Here is a 22,185-nt window from a genome sequence, read left to right on the forward strand (position 1 = left end):
ACTTTGGTTCTTCTTCGGATCTTCTTATTATCATCATCTCCTTACCCTTATCCCACTTAAGTGCGGTCGGAAAAATATGTCAATCTTTTCCATTCGTCTCTATTACTCGTCAACTCATTATCCACTCCTTTTACACATATGTCCTCTTTCACAAAATCCAACCATCTCTTCTTTGGCCTTCCTCTCCTCTTATGACCTTCCACTTGCACATTCAACATTTTTCTAGTAATATGACTTTCTTCTCTACGCATTACATGTCCATACCAAACTAACCTTCTACTCCTCAATTTTTCTGTCACTGGCGCCACCTTCAGACTTCCTCTTAAATACTCATTCCTTATTTTATCTATTTATTAATTAGTCCTTATTAAGTTCTTGATGATGTGCAATTTTGAGAACAATTATGAGATAGTGAAAACCAAACCAAATTCACGCGCGTTATTTAATACATTTTCATGTTCATTTAATGGTTGCAAGGGTCCACCCAAAATGTAATCCTCTGGGCTTTTTACTTACTTTGATATATTTATTACTCATTCATTAATCTGTGGATACACCACTAATAGAAGTAACCCTTAATAAATACGTTAAATGGTAACCTTTATTATACGACCACCTTATTGTAGTACCTCCTTAATAAAATATTAACATAATACTCGTATTATGCCGTGATAGCCTGGTGGATATGATTCTCTGATTCCGGAGGGTGTGGGTTCGAATCCGGTCCGAGCATGCACCTCCAACTTTTCAGTTGTGTGCTTTTTATGAAATTAAATATCACCTGTCTCAAACGGCAAAGAAAAAACATCGTGACTAAACCGGCATACCAGAGATTTTTCTTAATTCTCTGCGTGGTGGACTATTGGCTTAACCCCTCTCATTCTGAACGGAGACTCGAGCTCAGCAGTGAGCCAAATATGGGTTGAAATCGTATCGTAATACTCGTAAATGTACCAATAATAAAGTAAAGGTTCCTCAGCTTACACGGTTCAATTTTATTCTGTCCACAAAATATAATATTCATCGAATCCTCGGCTTATCCTACAAACGTTTAAAATCCCGATATTCAATTCTTTGAAATACGACGTACTGTTAACATATGAATCGATCACAGCTTTATACCATCCTTCTAGCAATGGGTAGAGCACAATAAAAATAAATTATACCATCCGAAGTACTTACATTTATTTTACATAAACTAAGACTAATACATAGATATATGGTAATCAGTGGCGTAGCTTGGGACCCTCAAACTCAGGGGGTCCTCAAATCCTTACCAGAAATTCTTGATCAAACTGAACTTTCGAAAATTTCTCTCACCTATACTAATATGTTGAAGAGTTTGTTTGTTTGTTTGATTGAACGTACTAATCTTAGAAACTACAGGTCCGATTTAAAAAAAATCTTTCAGTGTTAGATAGCCCATTTATCGAGGAAGGCTGTGTATTATCCCCATATTTTTACGGGAACAAGAACCACGTGGGTGAAACCGTGCTGCGTCAGATAATTTTTAAAATAAATATGACAGGTTGCAACCCGACTTTAATCATGGCAACGTAAATAAACCCTTTAATCTTTTCTATTTCATTTTTTTGTCCAATACCTACATTAAGTATTAATTGTAATTTACGTCGTTACTGTTTAATATTTTTATTACCTGCAGTACACGAAAAAGAGCTGATTAAAAGATATCTTAGCATTACTAAAAAAAACCGACTTAGTAGTGGAGGCCCCATTTTTTTATTTGCACTTGGTTACCTAGCTACGCCACTGCTGGTAATAAACATAGAAGATAATATACATTATATTACAAATACATTGATTTAGGCAATTTTAATTTTCAAGATTTTGATGTACCTAAACTTATTTTTTAAGAAAATCACATCTTCACAGATATCACAACGATAATACCGCCAGCACTCTAAGTAATATTTACTTAACTGTGGAGTTAAGCGATTAGAGTTGTAATTTGATGCCAAAGCGAGATTATTGCAGCGATACTCCCTTCCACCCAACCTGGAAACAACGACGTTGGACGTTGGACGTTGGTCGTTGGACGTTGGACGTTGGACGTACGCCCAAAAGTGCAAAAATAACTGGGAAGAAAAGTTTCCACGCTTGACTTATCCTAGGCAAGAAGGATCACCTTGAGACTTCCCAAATCTAGGTGAGTCAACTTTGCTGGTCTTAAAATAACGCCTAAAATTTCACAATGTCTGCTTAGCCGTTAAAAAAGGCGTGAAGACATTTTTTAATTAATACTTTTCTAATAAACTAAGTATAGCTAGGTATGCAATACATTTTGACGTCATCTTTTACATCTACATATGCGTCTCAATGCTCTCTTCAGTCCAGCGTAGTAGTGTATAACTTGCTCCTGGAAATAAAAAGGTTCGTCTGAAAGACTGTTCCTGGAATCCGTTTTTATTGTTTTGAGCGTGGATCGTTAGATGGGCTCCAAAACGTCGCGGAATTGTCATTGGTTTCGCAAATACTTATTTATGAAAAGTAACAACTTTCTCATTATTCGTTTTGCGGCTTGTGTCTTTAAACATCCAAAATGATCACGAAGGCATAATTATGGACTAAACAAGAAAAAAACAGTAAAATATTTTTTAAGTCACAGCATGACTTGTTGCATACTAAGTTAAGATGTGCGTGCACGTCTTTTTGTAATGACAAAATTGTGCGTTCTTTAATATGGAGGGGCCCATCTAACGATTTATATCGATGGTTTTGAGGTTAATATAATAATAGGTATGTATATGATTTTTGTAAAAGAGCGACTGTTGAATTTCTTTCTGTCTCTTCTTGGCAGATCCTGTCTTCCGAACTTGTTATACTATAGTTACTAGTCACCGAATATAGACAAATTCTACTTGAAACAAATTATTAATTTCTGTTTTGCCTTGACTCTCGCATATTTATGTAACTTAGTGCTCTGGGGAAAAGTCACTGAAAAATCTTGCTATACTTGAGCTGAGGCAATATGAGCAGCAAGGCAAGGTGCTCCTGGATAGAGGTCACTCACGCCGTCATGATAGAGTACCTCAAATTATACTAAACAACAAATGCATCCCACTGTACCTGCATGAGGTTGAAGCACATGGCTACCAGCGCCATCCCCAGCATCAAGTACAGCGAGCACACTATGAAGGAGGTCTCTATGCGAGGTGTGTACACTCGCTCACCGGGCACGAAATCACCGAACCCAATACTAAAACAACAAATCAAATAACCTTTTATTCATCAAAATTGGCTTATCAACTTGAACTCTGAAATGAATGAAATACTGAAATCACGAGATTCCCTTTGGCCTATGACAGTTAGGCACAAAAAGAATTAAGAATAACGAACTTTGACGGAGATTCTAGTAATTCATGGTAATTTTCCATTGTTGCTTCGTTCCTGATATGCAAGCCAGAATGCCATTAGAACTATCGTTTCCTGTATTTGAAAGTACTAGTTAAAAAATAAAAAACTATTTTTATTTTTTAACTAGTAGTATGTTTGTGTGTTAGTGTGTAGTTATTTGTATGCATGTATAATGTACATTATTATTACGTACACACCACCTACAGTTATCTTAATAAGTTCCTAAGCCTAAGGTTGCCTGGAAGAGATCGCTACTAAGCGATAAGGCCGCCTTTTGTATTCTACTTTTTCTGTTCTTCTTGTTTTCTTTTATTTATTGAAGTGTACAAATAAAGAGTATTAAATAAAAAAATAAATGAATAAAATACCTGCTCAAAGATATAAAGCAAAAGTAAGCGCCGTCTAATTGGTCCCACTTCTCCCAAAGACCGAAGATCATCGACCCGAACATTATGTATCTGAAAGAAAATTTCACTAACTGAAAAAGGAAAATCACAATTAAAACAGAAATATTATGAACTAATGATTTTATACTTATTTTTTGCTTGTTCATTATGAATATTATTTAAACGGGTACGGGTACAGAGTCCCGTCGTGACCACGATCCATGCAAGTGGGTCGAAATATCGACATTAAATAATATTTAGAAATATTATGTTTTATGCCAGTAGCCTTTACAGAACGAGCTGATGGCCCATATGAACGAATACTGGCTCTAATATCATCTAATGTATTCTACAATGTTAGGACATTTTGAGGGAGGGTCCATATCGCAGGATTGTTTCGTATAGCAATTTCAGTCGTCATCGATCATTTCAGTCACTCAATTCGTACTAAGATTAACGCCTTTAAATAAGATGGCCAGATATTTGTACCATGATGGTACCATGATGTAAAAAGGTTGTAGAACGTATAGTTTACTTCACGTTCTGTTTCAGACAATGTTATTCCACTTACGGGGCAGCAATACAGGTCTCCATCTAGTACAGGGGCCCTTGCAGCTTGTATGTAAAACTTTAGTTAAAGAATTTAGCTAGTTAAAGCTTTTTTCATTTTTTTTTATTGTCAGATGGACTTCGACTTCGAATTGTTTCATCAACTAAAACTAAAAAAATTAAAAAAAATCTTACCCAACCATAAAAGCAACGCACACGGAGATCGGCACAGTAATAGACTGCGCGTCAAACGTGACATAGCTGAAGTCGCTTAGAGCGGGGCTGTCATGATGTACCGGTTCGGACCAGCCGCGGACTTCGGGACGACAGCGAGGGGAATACGGCTGCGGCATGGATACACTCCGCAAGTAAGCTCTCCTGGAAAATAAAGCCTTAATGAAAAGAAAACAATAACAAACTTAAGCTGACCTATCATATTAGGGTTGCCAGGTCGGCAAACCTAATAGCCGGACAGACCAGCCAGTTTGGCCGGACATTTGGGTAGAAAGGCCGGACACACTACATTATTGAGGATTTTGTGTATGTAAAAATCCAACCCGCATGCCCAGCGTGGTCATTCTATGGGCAGTAACCTTATCCTGGTCAAAGCCAAACATAAACAGCCCCTAGTCCCCGGTGCCCCCGCTATTCCCGTCTCTGGCAGTGGTTGTGGTAACGGCGGGGCAAGGGGTATCAAGAATCTCCGTGGGAGATTCCACTACCAACCCCAACGACTAGTGCTGGCGGCTCGAGATCGTTGTGCTTGGAGGTCCATGCAAGAGGCCCATGTCCAGCAGTAGACATCAACCGGCTGATAAGGATGTAAAAATCAAGCTTTTTTGATTATTAACATAAATCTTGTTAAATTCTAGTAAAATAATAAATAAAATCGAATGACAAAGTATGCACTTTATTATTAATCAGTAAAACAGTCATCAGACAAAATTAAATTCTAGATACAACATATTTAAATTATTCTTAAATACTATATGAAAAGCACAAATAAAACTTTTTTAGCTAAAAAAAATGCGAAATGTAAAAAGCCTAACAAAAGCCGGACAAGCCGGACACCGTTTGTGGTGGCCGGACACGCAACGTCTATGTTCGGCATGTCTATGTCTATGTCTGGCTATGTCCGGCTTTTCGGACGTCTGACAACGCACAAATCATGCTTACGTGGATTAGTGTCATAAATACTGTCTTTGATTTTATATTTTCGCGTTGGACAGCCAGACTAATACTTAACCAGCCCTTCTTACAGTCGACGCTGCGGTTAAATAATTCGAAAGAGCTTTACTTTCTTTCAAGAAATTTTCAGTTACAACTCTAAGCTCTTGTGTGTGAGAACCATTGACGTTTTCGCTTAGACCAATAATTACGATAGGACCTGCCTTGCAAGACGTTACCGCTATGTTAAAAGTATATGATCACGATCTAACGTGTTTATATAAACTGCGTCTATAGAATCGATGTTTCATTGTGATAACATTACACGTGTGGGTAATGAATGTTATAGACAAGATGTCCCGTAATTAATGGATAATACGCATATGGTAGATACACCACCTAATTATCTAAAACTATTTTGAATAGTTCAAGTTATTATTGGTGTTACATATTTTCGATGTGTGAGTTTACCTCGTCTCCCCTCATGGTGAATTTTAGTGCTATACAAGTCCAAAGGTAATTTGTCTGAGCGTTGTTGACAGCAGCGTTATTCTCTCACCTCGGGTCGGGAGCGTACGGTGGTATCCTGTAGTCAGGAGTGACGTCAGAGTCTATGCACTCTCTCCACTCTCTCGGTCTCTCTATACTCTCCGCTTCGCTCGTTTCATACTGAAACAAACCTCTTACTTATAGATTGCAGTTGATTATTAATTTACCTTTTATCTATATAACATTCTTTTAACATTAAAAGAAAACAAAAATGCATTTACTTTTATGTGAAACTTAACACATCCAAGTCTACAGTCAAATGCAAATCGTATGAAGGATTTCAATCATATTTCAAAACGAAAATTATTATTATTATATAAGTACTCAGTATAAGCTTCGTCTTAGTTTAAGCCGATGGCCCTAGTATTTTTTCATTATAGTTTGATAGCAATCAATGAGCAATTACAGAGTTTAATATAACCACAAAGCCGCGTAGGAGCAGTGTGGTGGTTCTAAGCCCCAAGTCCTGTACTGGATCATTCAAAAGGAGCTGGAATTAATATTATAATGTATACATACAAACAACCTACACTTCGTTTACAGATACATTTTCCCAATATGGTATCTATATCGGAACGTGATTACGTTCCATGAATACTATATACGCATCAAGTGCGATAGTCAGATAAAAGAGCTTGGTTCAGTATAAGTATGTTTTTTATACTGCGGTACTTTGTATTGGAAGAATTGAGAAGATTATGGCTTTAAACCTGAATAACTAACCCCTTCAATCGCTTAACGCTGAAGTGAAACGAACGAAAACCTTGATTGATCTACCAATTGAAAACAACGGCACAGCTGTGACTTTGAGCTGAAGTAAAGATTTTGTTTGTCCACGACGCAATTTTTTATAACTTTGTTTGTAAAATTGTATGTCTATGTCGACTAATAAACGATCATTCCATTCATATCTACTGTATCTATGACTCTTAGCAGACGCCGCGCGGTTTTACCCGCGTGATAATATTTAGCCTTCCTCGATAAATGGACTATCTAACACTGAAAGAATTGAAATGAAATGAAATGAAATTTATTTATTTTCTCCACATTATGATAATAATTATGTACAACAATATATCTATGTTAGGTTATAATTTGAATATACATGATAATGTGTGGACTGGTGCTCGCACTGGGTACAAAACCTGTGTTGCAAGACACCAGGCCCTATCCCCGCACCTAATGAGTTAGTAATCCTAACAAATTAACAATAAGTGTGACGTAATTAAACAATTTCGTAATATTCATTAAAAATATTAGAAAGTTACATATTTTCATATCAGTAAAGATTAATATCATATCAATATAGAGTAAACATTTTCGTGATATTCATAAAAAATAAGTATTCGAAAGTTACATAATTTCATATCTGTATTGGTTATTATTTTAAACAAAAAATGTGTGAATGAATGGATTAGTGTGTAGATTTGATGAGTGTGAGTGATACTGTATGTGTGTTTTGTGAGTTTATATTGGTGGTGTGTATTTTTGAAATATAGTGTATTATTTTTGAAATATAGTGTAGAATTGTTCAAATCGGACCAGTAGTTCCTGAGATAAGCGCGTTCAATCAAATGCACAAACAAACAAACAAACAAATTTTTCAGCTTTTTAATATAAGTATAGATAGTAGGATTGACACCTAACACAATTTTTTTCAAGAAGTTAGAGAATGTTATCGTGCCTAAAGAAATAGTGTTCTTTCAAAATATATCATTAGGCAATTAGAGGAGAAATAATTTCAAAATAGATCTCTAAGCAATTAGAGGAAAAATAAATACGCACCGTTTCAAGAATCACTGCCTTTTGTGCCCTACCCTTGATCCAGCAGTTAAACGAAAGGTATTGGTCGAAGCATTTCGCTTTATAAATAAACCGACTATCGGGACAATAATGGATTGATAGGCAAATTATTATGCCGAGGAAAATATTAAAAAATACGCTAGACGCTTGAGATACGAAAAGAACAAGTTATAATTTTCCGAGGAACCCTATATAGCTACAAAATACGTACGCACAAAGTACGCACGTATAAAAACGAAAACCCCAACACCATATCACGTTACGAGTATACGGAGCGCGACGTGTAATGTAATTACTGGCATCATTATTCGTACTTCTGGAACACATACCCGTATACGGGTAATTTCAGGACGTGGCGAAAATTATTTCCGGTATATTTTTGCATGATTCATCCATAACATACTCGTATATATTACTAGAGTTGTCAGGATTCGGTTAACAAAAGTTCTTGAATGTTTCGTCATCTTCTTTATTTCAAATACTGTTTTGATCTTTGTGTTGTGATGATACTACTTTCGATTCGGAAAAGCAGACTTTGCAGAGAAGAATCGATAAGAAACTCTACATTAGCTCTTCTCAAAAAATGTTGGTTACAAACTGTTTTCTTCCGATATCGACTTAACTCGTGATTAGCTCAAAAGTAAATGATCAACTGCATAAGTACCCGCGTTTTTACGAAGGAAAAATATAATACGCAATTGACATTTCGTTATAATCTGCGTGGTGGACTGTTGGCCTAATTCTGAGAGTAGACTCGAGCTCAGCAGTGAGCCGATTCTTCTATCAGAATGAGAACTGGGCTATCAAGCATCTAAATCTAAATAAAACTGATAATATTTTAGTTATTTCAATTGTAACTCTTGGTTTCGAAATCTCAATCTAAATAGGCACTCAGTCTATATACAGAAGGGTGATATTTGCATACCTGTATAGTCCGAATATGGACCACGCGTCTCCTCGAAAAGCCAGGGCATCCCCGGCACAGGCACACCAACGCATATATGCATTTAAACCAACTGGCCAATAGTTCACCTGTGAAAAGCGAATAACTATTACCATATCTAACGTAGGTACTCCTTACGTATTTCCATATCATACACAAATTTAGCATGGTATCTATACTAATATTATAAAGCTGAAGAGTTTATTTGTTTGCTTGAACGCGCTAACCTCAAGAACTACTGGTCCGATTTGAAAAATTCTTTCAGTTTTAGGTAGCCCATTCATCGAGGAAGGCTATAGGTTATATATTATCCCAGTATTCCTACGGGAATGGGAACCATGCGGGTGAAACCGTGCAGCGTCAGCAAGTAGAATATAAATCTTAGACGTATTATTCACATCTATTGGGCGACCACTCAAAACCAGCGGCTTTCTGCAAGCCGCTTGATGTCTTCGGTCCATCTAGTGGGGGGTCGACCAACACTGCGCTTTCCGGTGCGAGGTAGACATACCAGCACCTTGGTTTTACGAGTATTAATAATCTGGGTAAACTCACCAACGTTACTGAGGTACAGCAAAAAGAGAGGCATTCCCAGAAGAGCGTAGAAGACGGTCATGATCTTTCCCCAACTAGTTCGAGGACTCAGGTGACCGTAGCCTAAAATGACATTTGGAATACATGACAAATAAAACCAAAGATCTCTCTAAAGAAAATTAAAGTTGGAGAGTTGAATTAATAGATAACGTTAGCTTTCGTTGCCCCTGATCTTCTTACAATTACAATTATCAGAACTACAAGTGTCTCATGTTTACAATTTTGACAGTTATTTTTGAGACCCAAAGGGTAGATGAGATTTTTTTTAATGATGAGTCTATAAAAGCGATTCGTTCGAAATCCGATCAGGATTCAAAATTTTAAATTCAAAATCGTTTACTTTACAAACATTTTTGAAAGCTCAAGGTAAAGAAAAGGCAAGAAGAACTATAAAAATACGAGTCTTTATAAACAGTCACATACCATGTTATCATTACTGTTAGCCATAGCCAGTGATAAGTAGGTATATCTTCTGATAGGGGTTTATGGTCGTTTTATGTAAAGGTCCCTTAGTGCCCCATAAAATATGGCACATCAATGTGATTACAATATTCTGTTTGCCCTCTTACTACGAACGTTTTTATGGTTTTGGGGTACATATTAGTCAATACTATTAACCTAAGAGGTCATGAAATTCAAGGAGATTCTTTATACTAAAGGAACTAATATTATTTTTTATCTGCCATCTAATCAAAATCAAAATTATGTCGAGTGGTTCTTATACAATTGGTATTGTGAGGCTTCCTAAATATGGAAATGTGACCACCGATTTTTTTGACTCTCAAAATCCCCACCAGACAAACCGGATTTAAATTTTCAATTTATTTTTAAGGACATTGTCAATAAACTAGGAAAATTATAATTTCGGATCAAAACATCCTGGATTCGAGTTCTGAGTTGGGCTATATTTTCTTTTTTTTTAAAGAAATTTTCTCCATCTTCTACTCTTATCCACTTATGTGAATTTCTTTCAAAATACGAGTAGTATGTTTCTTACCTATAGTAGTGATCACAGTAAGAGAGTACAAGAAAGCTGAAGAGAAACTCCACTGTCTCGACGATCTTCCACCATCCCAGCCTCGACGCACTGCCTTTACTATTTTCCCTTGGTAACTTTTCAGCTCGATGTTTATACTAAAATCATTTGCGATAACCATAGAAATAAAAACAAAAAAAAAATGTTATACATACCTAAAATCTTTAAATTTCATAATAAGAATGTTGACGGGTATATAGAATAGAATAGAATAGAATATATCTATATGAAGATTATAATAAATTGAACTCTTTAGTTTTTACAAATGTCTAGCAGAAGCGATTCATAATTATGCCAATAAATTTTCCAGCAATGATGAGATGCCCTTATAAAACCTGTAGCTTAAATTTTCAAAAAATCTTATATACTTGATGCAAAACGAAATTCATACCCACTGTAGAACGTAAGGCATACACCGTCCAAAACAATTGTAAAATATTTACAATTGCACAATACTAACATGTATTGGGCTATTTCAAGCTCTTTTTATAAAATGTTTTTTTTATAAACATTTTAGTCGAACCTTTACCTTTCTTTCAGAGCAGTCTCGTTGAACAAATTGAAGGTAAGCGTAACATTTTGCCACAAATATTGGGCTGTGCTATCCCTTTCCCGCGCCATGTTGTTTACTCTCTCAATCTCGCTCGCTCCTTCTATCGCTTGGAACATGAAAGCGCCTAAAATAATAAATAAACATATGCTTTGTATATGGAATATTTAGGAAGGAACTATTATAGTTATATTTTGATATAAGTTGTTAATAAAGCAGTTTGGTATCAAAATATTGTGGTGTAAACAAGGTAAGGTAAGGCGGTCGACACACGATCCTGCGTACCACTGCGGAAAACGGCGAAAACGCTATTAGGCATTCGCGCGTACGAGTATGGCTAGATTGTTCAATTGTTATTAGGCTGATCGCTGATATTATTAGATTTCATGTGACAACTAGCCTTTTTTGTGTTGGGAACAAAATCGCCAAATTCACAGTTGATATTCGAATAAATTACGTTTACCTGACACCTTAACGTAATATTGGTGATTCTAAGCTTCATATCCCCTTTCATATAAAGAGGCCGGCCTGTAATGGGGCTATAAAAATAATTATGTGTTTAGGCGATTGCTACATGACCTCACAAATCGGCAAGAAGGAAAAGCAGGTCCTCTTCATTCAATTGTATGTAAAGTCATGTTCATTGAATTGTATGTAATGCCTTACTTGACCGTCTAGACAAAAGAGCGCTAGTCAATAGGTATATAGACAGAATGTAGCAAACATGGGATAGCCCACTACTTCTAACTCTTCATTATTGCCAGTGTCTGCAGTTTTAATAGAAATTCATTAGCGAAGGCTGAAGCCGCTGAAGCTAATTACGATATCCGCCGCCGCGTCTCGCAGCGCCATGTGAAACTCACCTCAGCTTGTCGGTACAAGAGCAGGTCAATTCACTAACTTTGACGTATGTTAGTTGACATAATACAAATATTACCAACTAGCTATTGTTAGTCATTCATAAGTCACGTGATTACGTATTCACTATTTAATGCTAAATTATCAAAATTGAGATTACAGGTAGAAAATGTCATTCAGTGCCTACTGGCAGCTCTTCGTGGATATCAAAGTAGGTAGATGATATTTCCCAGTTGAAATTTTGTTTTTTGTAAACAATGGGCTTTATGGATTAAGAAAATTCGGTGGATATTTGATGTTGATTGAGACATATAGACCAGTGGATATGACTTTTGCTTTCAGGGCGTGCACCTCCTACTTTTTAGTTATGAGCAGTCTAAGAAATTAATATATCTCAAACGGTGTAGGAACACGAGGAAACTTACATACCTGAGAATTTTCTTAATTCTCTCCGTGTGTGAAGTCTGCCAATCCTCATTGTGCCAGCATGGTGGACTAAGGCATTCTGAGAGGAGACTTAAGCTCAACAGTGAACCGAATATGGTTGTTAATTATGATTTGATTTGTATTTTAATAGGTTGATAAACACCAAATTAGTGAATAGGCCAGCAGATCTGTAATTCGACGTACTCATTAAGAGATTCACACGTACGAGTAAGTACTATCAGTTTAATTACCACACAACAACAAGCTTCAAAGGTCGTTCACGATCATTAAATCCTGAATTTAGTCACCCGAAAATTAGCTTATTCAAACGTATAGTATTGTCTACGCCTAATTTCATACAATACCCTTTTAATATTATAGTAGCGATAATTAAACGGGCACAATAGATTATTGGGACAAAATCGATTTCCGAAGGTCTTTGTTAATGTAACAGCATAAATAATTTACGCTCCATTAAATTTTAAATCACGTTGGAAATGATTTATTCTGCGTTATGAAGAGCTTTTATAAAATCCGAATGTTTTCTGTGGAAACAATTTTTCAAGACTCTTTATTGAAGTGATTTTTGATTACATTTAACGTGCTTAAATAAAAATGTACCTACTCATGTTGAAGTTGTAATCCTCATCCAATAAGCCAGTTTGTCTATATTAATATTATGAAGAAGTAATGTTTATGGTATTGTAGGGGGTAATCTCTAGATTCACAGAACCATAGGCTATATTTTATCCATACGGGCCGGTAAATGGCAAGCTGTAGCTAAAGATAGAGAAAGGTGACAAACATTGGAGGAGGCTTTTACCTTATGGGAGTTTATATAAAACTGGAATGTAAAACAAAATCAAATTCATTTTAGGAATATAATTAAAGATTATTTGTGTTAATTTTTAGGTGCATTTGGAATTAAACTATTATTTATCTTTTATTTATTTATCAGTCTTTATTAATTTTAACAATATTAATGAAATACAAAATATAGCACTATTAAAAATATATAAAAAAATCAACCTGCGGGACATTCGAGTGTCCAAGCAAGCATTCTCACTGGCTGGCTATAGATAGCCAGTGAGAATTGGAACGTATTTGTCGCTGCAACTTACCAGCGATAGTGTAAGCGAGGACCAACACCACAACGCCAAAGTTAGAGAACAAGAAGACAAGTAACTCCACACGTATTGCGGATGCGTTATCCATAGATAGCGACCCATCAGCCAGTGAGAATTGATACTTATTTGGTGCTGCAACTTACCAGCGACAAGCAACGCCAACGTTGTAGAACAAAAAGGCAAGTTAACTCCACACAGTCCACACGAAGTTGCGGATGCGTTAGCCTATAGATAGCGACCCATCAGCCAGTGAGAATTGATGTATGTATTTCTTGATGCAACTTACCAGCGATAGTGTAAGCAACACCACAACGCCAACGTTGTAGAACAAGAAGACAGGTTAATTCCACACGTAGTTGCGGATGCGCGATCCTTTAGATAGCGACCCATCAGCCAGTGAGAATTGGTACGTTGTTACTGCTGCAACTTACCAGCTATAGTGTAAGCGAGGACCAACACCACAACGCCAAAGTTAGAGAACAAGAAGACAAGTAACTCCACACGTATTGCGGATGCGTTATCCATAGATAGCGACCCATCAGCCAGTGAGAATTGATACTTATTTGGTGCTGCAACTTACCAGCGACAAGCAACGCCAACGTTGTAGAACAAAAAGGCAAGTTAACTCCACACAGTCCACACGAAGTTGCGGATGCGTTAGCCTATAGATAGCGACCCATCAGCCAGTGAGAATTGATGTATGTATTTCTTGATGCAACTTACCAGCGATAGTGTAAGCAACACCACAACGCCAACGTTGTAGAACAAGAAGACAGGTTAATTCCACACGTAGTTGCGGATGCGCGATCCTTTAGATAGCGACCCATCAGCCAGTGAGAATTGGTACGTTGTTACTGCTGCAACTTACCAGCTATAGTGTAAGCGAGGACCAACACCACAACGCCAAAGTTAGAGAACAAGAAGACAAGTAACTCCACACGTATTGCGGATGCGTTATCCATAGATAGCGACCCATCAGCCAGTGAGAATTGATACTTATTTGGTGCTGCAACTTACCAGCGACAAGCAACGCCAACGTTGTAGAACAAAAAGGCAAGTTAACTCCACACAGTCCACACGAAGTTGCGGATGCGTTAGCCTATAGATAGCGACCCATCAGCCAGTGAGAATTGATGTATGTATTTCTTGATGCAACTTACCAGCGATAGTGTAAGCAACACCACAACGCCAACGTTGTAGAACAAGAAGACAGGTTAATTCCACACGTAGTTGCGGATGCGCGATCCTTTAGATAGCGACCCATCAGCCAGTGAGAATTGGTACGTTGTTACTGCTGCAACTTACCAGCTATAGTGTAAGCGAGGACCAACACCACAACGCCAAAGTTAGAGAACAAGAAGACAAGTAACTCCACACGTATTGCGGATGCGTTATCCATAGATAGCGACCCATCAGCCAGTGAGAATTGATACTTATTTGATGCTGCAACTTACCAGCGATAAGCAACGCCAACACAACACACAGTCCACACGAAGTTGCGGATGCGTTAGTCTATAGATAGCGACCCATCAGCCAGTGAGAATTGGTGTATGTATTTGATGCTGCAACTTACCAGCGATAGTGTAAGCGACGACCAACACCACAACGCCAACGTTGGAGAACAGGAAGGCGAGGAGACTCCTCACGTAGTTGCGGATGCGCGACGCGAGCCGGCGCTTGCGGCGGGGCATATTCTACGGAGTCATGGCTGCGTTACCCCGCCCGGTTCTAGCTCATAGTGCTAATGAGGACATCTGGAATTAACGATTCATTTTTATTTCATTGAAAAGAATATTTGCCATTTCTTTTTTAATATGATCAATATTCCTGTTTCCTTCCAGTTGGACGTACAGCTAAGCGTTCCGGTAAAATGCCGCTTAGAAACTATATGAGGTATATGGGTAGAATGAACTTAAAATTAGCCCGCTTCCATCTTAGACTGCACCATCACCAGGTGCGATGTCACGCGCAGTCAAGGGCTAACTTGTCATTGAATAATAAAATAAAATTAGCCAGAAAAGACAGTATTAGGAGTGGATAAAACAACAGTCCAGACCAAATAAACAGACAAATTTTGAACGAGAGAGAGAAAAAGTAATACGTCAGGTTGGGATCGAAATAAAAGTTGGAAATCTAAGCAGCATAATGCTGGAGACGAAGGAGAAATGGGAAGCTATAAGATTTTATCTGAAAGGAATGAAAAAGAAAGAAATAGAGCTCGGCTATACATAGAGGTGTTGGTCGAATTGGCAGGAACACCAACGCCTTAGGGTCAGGAGCGGCTTTTTTTCGGCACTATCCGGTTCAGAATGTCCAAGAGGATTTTTTCCTCCTGCAATTTTTTTTTTTGCAGGAGTCCATGAAAAGAAAACCAGTCCATGGGAAATCGAACCACAAACGATCCTACCAACCGACGACCGACCGATATTATCCCAATATCCCCGGGTGAAATGTTATGCGCAGTTCATCTCATAGTCACTCATATAAGTTGCAGTTTTAAACGTACACATATAGTTTCGTTCGTTTTTTCAAAAATATATAAATATATTCGTTCAAAAATATCATAAAAATACATAAATCATTACAATTACATGAAACACATCCACTCGTTTAATAAAATTAAATTAAATTAAATATAAGAGGAAACTCGTACGAACAATATTTACATCATCACATCAACGATACGTTTACGTGTTTCAAGATGAATGATACGAGTCGGAAGTTTTATATCATAAATATGACCGGAATTTAAACAAGTTTTATGTTATGATTAACCTAAAACCTTTTTAAAACGCCATTCCGATGAAGTGTGTTGATATTTGTGATGATTTCTGTTTAACGATGTCGCATTTAACTTTATTTACAACTAACGCTTCGCCGTTTCACCCGCGTTGTTCCCGTTCCCGTGGGAATGATCATCATCATCATTATCAACCCATATTCGGCTCACTGCTGAGTATGAGTGTCCTCTCAGAATGAGAGGTGTTAAGCTTTAGTCCACCACGCTGGCCCAATGCGGATTGTCAGACTTCACACACGCAGAGAGTTAATAAAATTCTCTGGAATGCAGGTTTCCTCGCAACGTTTTTCCTTTACCATTTGAAACACGTAATATTTAATTTCTTATAAAATCTTTTTAACAAAACAATTGAACCGACTTCAAAAAGCGCAAAAATATACTAAAAAGCGATAAATAACATAAATGTATAATAATTACGTCACTGGTTTGGCACCCTCTTCAAAGTGATCAGAAAGTAGCACTTTCGACGTTATTTATCGCTTTTTAGTAGGTATATTTTTGTAATTTTGAATTCGGTTCACCTAACCTACGCCTTCCGGTATCGAAGGCAGAGGTCTTATCCACTCGGCTCTTAATCCCGTGGGAATATGGGAATAAAATATTGCCTATGTTACACGGTAAAAATGTAGCTTTCCATAAGTAAAAGTTTTCCTCTATAAACATGTAGTTACTCATAGCTAACATTGTTAAAGTTCGATAGTAATATTGAAATCAATTTTTTTTTTTTTTATTTATTTATTTCCAAACTTACACTAACATTACAGGTCATCCCCAATTCACTAGTGTATTTTAACATTAGAGATTACGTTCTTAACTAGTATTTCCCCCGAATAGCTATTAACTGAAGTGGATTAGATTGGTTACCAGGGCTTACACAAAAAGCCATTTCAATTGTGCTCTATATAGATTGAAGCGAGGCTGAAGTATCCGTATTCAAGAGGTTTTAGGGTAAGAACACTTATAATAATAAAGTGGTGAGGACATTGTATACTAAAATCCAGTTAGGGTATAAGTTATGGCTTTTGTGACACTATTTACGGGGTACTCATGAAACTCATGGGTATAACTTAAAGGTTTTAAATGCAAGTTTAAGGCAGCTCGTAAGGAGAAAAGATTCAATGCTTATTTTGCCGTCGAATAATTGCCAGGCTTATTTCTACCGCTACTAATCCATACGTTATTCTTACCTCTTAATTAAATAAATACATTGTGAAGAAATTAGAGCCTCAACAGCTCAAAGGTAAGAGTGGTCGGACTCATCCCCGAGGGATGGTGGTTCGATCTCCGACCCGTTGGTCTATTGCCGTACCCACTCCTAATACAGTCTTTCCCGACTAGTTGGAGGGGAATGGGAATATTGGTCATATTTAAAAAAAAATTACCACAAACCCATAATTTAATTGGAACCCTAAATATTCTCGCATATATTTCATTGAATAAAGGTGCTGACAAACTTAAGCATTCACTTGTAATGAGCATTCGTGCGAATGTTACATCATAGAAAAATACGCGAACATTTTAGCGAGCATTCTAGCGAGCAGATTTGCTTGATAGAATCGAGCGTTCGCTAGAATGCTCAAGATGTTCGTAGCAATATTTGGCTCTATGGTTGGCTCTATCTCTCTCTCTCTTGGCTCTCTCTCATTTCGACAAATATATAAAGGCGAATGGTCGATGTTCTGTAACAAGTGAATCATCTGCTCAAGTCTATCATATATTGTACTAAGGGTTTTAGCATTACTTTTACATTGCAACTTCATTGAGTGATGCAACAGCTTATTATTTATGGAAATCTGTTAAATGAGATATCAAACAACTTCGGTAGATTCAATTTACTGAAAGTCAGTGAATACAAGTGTAAGCTTTTAGGTGTGTCACCATTATCAGCCTACTAGCGAACGCCCGTGACTTTGGAATGAAAATCCAGAGTAAAATCAATTTCCATTCGAAATTTCAGCCAAATTGCTTCAGCAGCCACAGTGCAAAATACACATACACACACATAAACTTTTGCCTCAATATTAGTGTGATTTTAAAGGTCCACTGCTGGGCCTCCTATCCTTTATAAAAGATTGGGAGTGAAGTTTACACCCACCACTCTGCTGCAATCTGGATTGCTGAGCTTGGGGTAGTAAAGATTGACACTTTAACGATCATTATCTAATATTAATAATAACGACTGAGACCGACAACTTAACCATCAACTTTCCAACTCCAGGCAGAAGTTTTCCAAAAAAATCTTAGAAGAAAGAAAACATTTGATGACAGTTTTTTAAATTGTATATAAATTAAGAGTACGCTAATAGTAAAGTAATTTTGTAAAAGTAACAAGGTATCTACGATCATTACTTTCGGAGCTACAGGGATTTACAGGGTCAGATTTGCGGCGCTGCCGCGGATCCCTGAAACACGCCCCATACAAAATAGTACGAGCTTATGACGTCGTAGGCAATTAACGATCGTTAGATTTGTATGGGCGTTTAAACAAAATTACTAATATCTTTGTTATTTCTGCTTTTATGTTTATAGTTCATATATTAAAATGTCATATTTAATGTAAGGAAACTAAAACTGTATGAATTTTCATCTAATTACGATAAAATATTTTTAGTAGATTTTGAAATTTTATAATCTTATTTATTTTGCAAATATCCAGTCAATCTTTGCTTTTTATGTTTAAATTAGTTAACATTGACCTTATTTACCCGAATGTATTATAAAAATCAAACCTAGTCATCATCCCCATTACCCAGGACTCAAACCCCGTGATCCAAATACTTGATTACCGAAGCAGTTAGTCTCAATTTAAATCAAAATGTCAACGTGCATAGAAATCACAACGTAGAACCGGTTGATTTATGCTCGTCCATATCTAAAGTCAGCCGGCCAACGCTGTTTATCTTTGCTAGTCCACTCGAAGTGGAGGCAGTACGTATTTTGATTGGACTGACATCAAGAATCTCTACATCTACGAGTAATAAAACTGTTCGTTTCGATGCAAAATTCTACAACTTTGTTACAAGGTCCTGTAATCTTTGCATCCTCTCAGTAAATTAGTCAAGTCTAACAATAACAATTTGGTTAAAAAGTTTAACTTATGCCCGAAATTAATAATCAATCCTAATCCGTTTTCTCCTATCTAAGATTGATATACCAATCCATTTCTTATATAAAGCATGCCAATAAGCTATCCTCGGATAGAGTTTGCAATCTTAAAAGTCAATCTATCATTGGGAGGACGTATCACAGATTATAGATACAGGCCTCTGTATGAAAATGTAAATTTTTGCGTGTCAATAACCTATCCGACCATTTTGACATATCCACAGATCGGTGTAAAGAATCTTAAATTGCAATCTGAGAAATTGTTCGGATTGTTGCATTATTTTTGAATAAAAGTTCATAAAATTTAAATGGTCATTATTCAGTGACAGTGACGTGATTTGACGTGTCTGTTTGTCTGTCTGTGGCAACATAGCTCCCGAACGAATGAAACGATTGTACACCTATCTAAGTTTTTGCTTACTGTTTTACTATACTTTTCTTTTTTGTAATGTCTTTTTAATTCCTAGTCCAACTGAAAAAATAAGAAAATTCTACCTGGTCTCCACGATACAAATCAATCTAGTGTGGAGACCACAGGCAATCAAATACTTGGTTTTTGTATCCATTTTTGGTTAATAAAGATTTTATTTATTTATTTATAGTGCAAACGATATGAGACTGCTTCAAGCAATTTTAATAGGCAGACTGGATTACCCTTCCTTATTGTCAAATATTTCTATCAACGCATTCATCGTTTAGACTACTACGTCGACACACTCAACCCATTTATAGAGGAAGGCTATAGGCTATATTTTATCCCCGTATTCTTACGGGAACGGGAACCACGCGAATGAAACCGCGCGGCGTCTACTATACAAGTATAGTTATTTGCAAAATTCTGTATTACGCCTGGCACGAACATATAATAAACTTTATTACAATTTAGATTTATTTTACCTATCTAAAACACAAATAGAATAGAATAAATAAACAGAAGTGATTAAGTCACACAGAACTTTATAATTTGCACTCACAAAATACAAGATTACAAAATACAAAATTACATAATTTTATAGTTTCTCATAATATCATTAATTACGAGAAATTAATTATGTAATTTTTACTACATTGTGTTGAAAATTCATTGACGCGTTTGTTATTTTTTAATTCATAGGAGAATCTTGAGGAAGAAGATTATTCAAACAAACTCAAATCTCACGCGGACGAAGTCGTTGCATCTGCTAGTAGCGAATAAAACAGTTACGCATGATCTGCCTAATGGCTGTCCAACTGATGTCTGGATTGAAGCAATGTTTGTGTAATGTTATCTTGTAGTAAGCAATACCTCGTCTATCTGCCTCGTGTAGTTAGAATTGGTTTTCATAGAATTCCCCCTGTATTCCCGACTGCCAGATGCCAATAATTTCTCTAGCTTACTTTAACCCGAATAATATAAGCAATTACTGGCAAAGGTGTTAGCACATTGACTGCTGGTACCAGCAGATACTTTCAGTAAAAGACTTGAGCTTATTTAGTAAATAGATAGGTACTCACTTTAATAAATAAAACATTTGTTTGTCTCGTAACTGAATCTTGTAAATCGTATTTGTAATTGTATTTGTTGCCCGTCGGAGAGGAGAGCGTGAGGTTTTTTCGTTACGGAATTTCTGGATTAGGTCCCCGCATTCAAGGCCCGCGATAGAAGCTATGCAATAGCTTAAAAATCGGTTGTCTGTAAAGACGGTTTATTGACGATAGTCGAAGGTGACAACGTCAGAAAATACTGATGGAATGGTTGCATTTTTCAAAAAAAAAATAATTAACGTGTTTAAAATAATAAATAAATAAAATCCTGTTCGTTTTTCTAAAATACTGTTTAATAATCTTCATAGACCGGAATATATTTTAATTTTAAAAAAGTTGGCAACCCTAGAACGAGATATACTTTATTTCTTGTAAAAAAAGTTAGCAACCCTAGAGCGAAAGGACGACGCATGACGTCATCTTTTTTCGAGTGTGCAGTGCGTTGTCAAAATCTAAAAAACTTAATCATCATCATCATCATCATGTCAGCCGATGGACGTCCACTGCAGGACATAGGCCTTTTGTAGGGACTTCCAAACATCACGATACTGTGCCATCTGCATCCAGCGAATACCTGCGACTCGCTTGATTTCGTCAGTCCACCTGGTGGCTAAAAAACTTGCTATTGAGTAATTGAATATTACTTTTTAGAGGTAAAAGAAACTCGGAAGATTAAATCTATTATTTTAATGTGTTTAACTTTCTCATAATGGTAAATTTGGTACTTAGAAGTTCCGATTTTGGGCCGAAGATGTGACATGACCCTTTAATTGCGGACCAGAAAGATTTTACCAATTATTTAAATTACTACAAATATACATGTAATAACATACATTGATGTACTCTTAGAATATGACTCGCACTGTTTTTAAATTATTATTTACTATCCATCCATTTAAATCATATTCATAAATGCAAAATCGAGATAAATTGGGGAAAAAAGTACCTACGTAAAATGAAAAATTCGTATATTGCAATATTTTACAATAAGTAAATGAACTTATATCATGAATAGTATGACGTTTGAATGAACAGAATGCTTTTTTTAAAGTAATATCAATTAAAATTGGCAGTTGATGTCCGTATCATATTTTTTATCACGGAAAATAAAAGAATACTGACGCAATTAAAAAACAGGGTAAAGTGCGAGTATAACTAGCGTGAAGAGGGTTCCGTAATGTAAATAAGTTGGTACGCATAATATTAGTTGATTTGCCATGTTATTTTTTTTTAAATTTTAGGTTTAGTATTTTCGGAGATGAGCCTGAATTTTTGTAGCTAAATAGCCAAAGACATGAAACTATTTAAAAATTAAAAAAAAACATTGTAGCACGGTTTACCCGTGTGTTAATTACCAACATTACCAAACGACCTGTAGGAATAGCTCTGTGTT

General features: G+C 36.5%; 1 protein-coding gene across 1 annotated transcript in view; it reads right to left on the minus strand.

Annotated features, from left to right (window-relative positions):
- Nucleotides 1–1,024: 1,024 nt before the first annotated feature.
- Nucleotides 1,025–22,185, minus strand: part of LOC112056025 (potassium channel subfamily K member 15-like) — a 34,581-nt gene continuing 13,420 nt past the window's right edge. The window contains exons 2-11 of the mRNA XM_024096349.2: nt 14,937–15,117; nt 10,932–11,079; nt 10,364–10,500; nt 9,328–9,429; nt 8,755–8,861; nt 6,037–6,146; nt 4,506–4,688; nt 3,744–3,833; nt 3,088–3,217; nt 1,025–2,377 (exon numbers count right to left, since the gene is read on the minus strand). Coding sequence (XP_023952117.1) covers nt 2,309–2,377; nt 3,088–3,217; nt 3,744–3,833; nt 4,506–4,688; nt 6,037–6,146; nt 8,755–8,861; nt 9,328–9,429; nt 10,364–10,500; nt 10,932–11,079; nt 14,937–15,054 — 1,194 coding nt within the window. The 5' untranslated portion in view covers nt 15,055–15,117 and the 3' untranslated portion in view covers nt 1,025–2,308. The remainder of the gene's footprint in view (nt 2,378–3,087; nt 3,218–3,743; nt 3,834–4,505; nt 4,689–6,036; nt 6,147–8,754; nt 8,862–9,327; nt 9,430–10,363; nt 10,501–10,931; nt 11,080–14,936; nt 15,118–22,185) is intronic.

This window comes from Bicyclus anynana, chromosome 8 (assembly GCF_947172395.1).
Source record: "Bicyclus anynana chromosome 8, ilBicAnyn1.1, whole genome shotgun sequence".
Classification (NCBI taxonomy): Eukaryota; Metazoa; Arthropoda; class Insecta; order Lepidoptera; family Nymphalidae; genus Bicyclus; species Bicyclus anynana.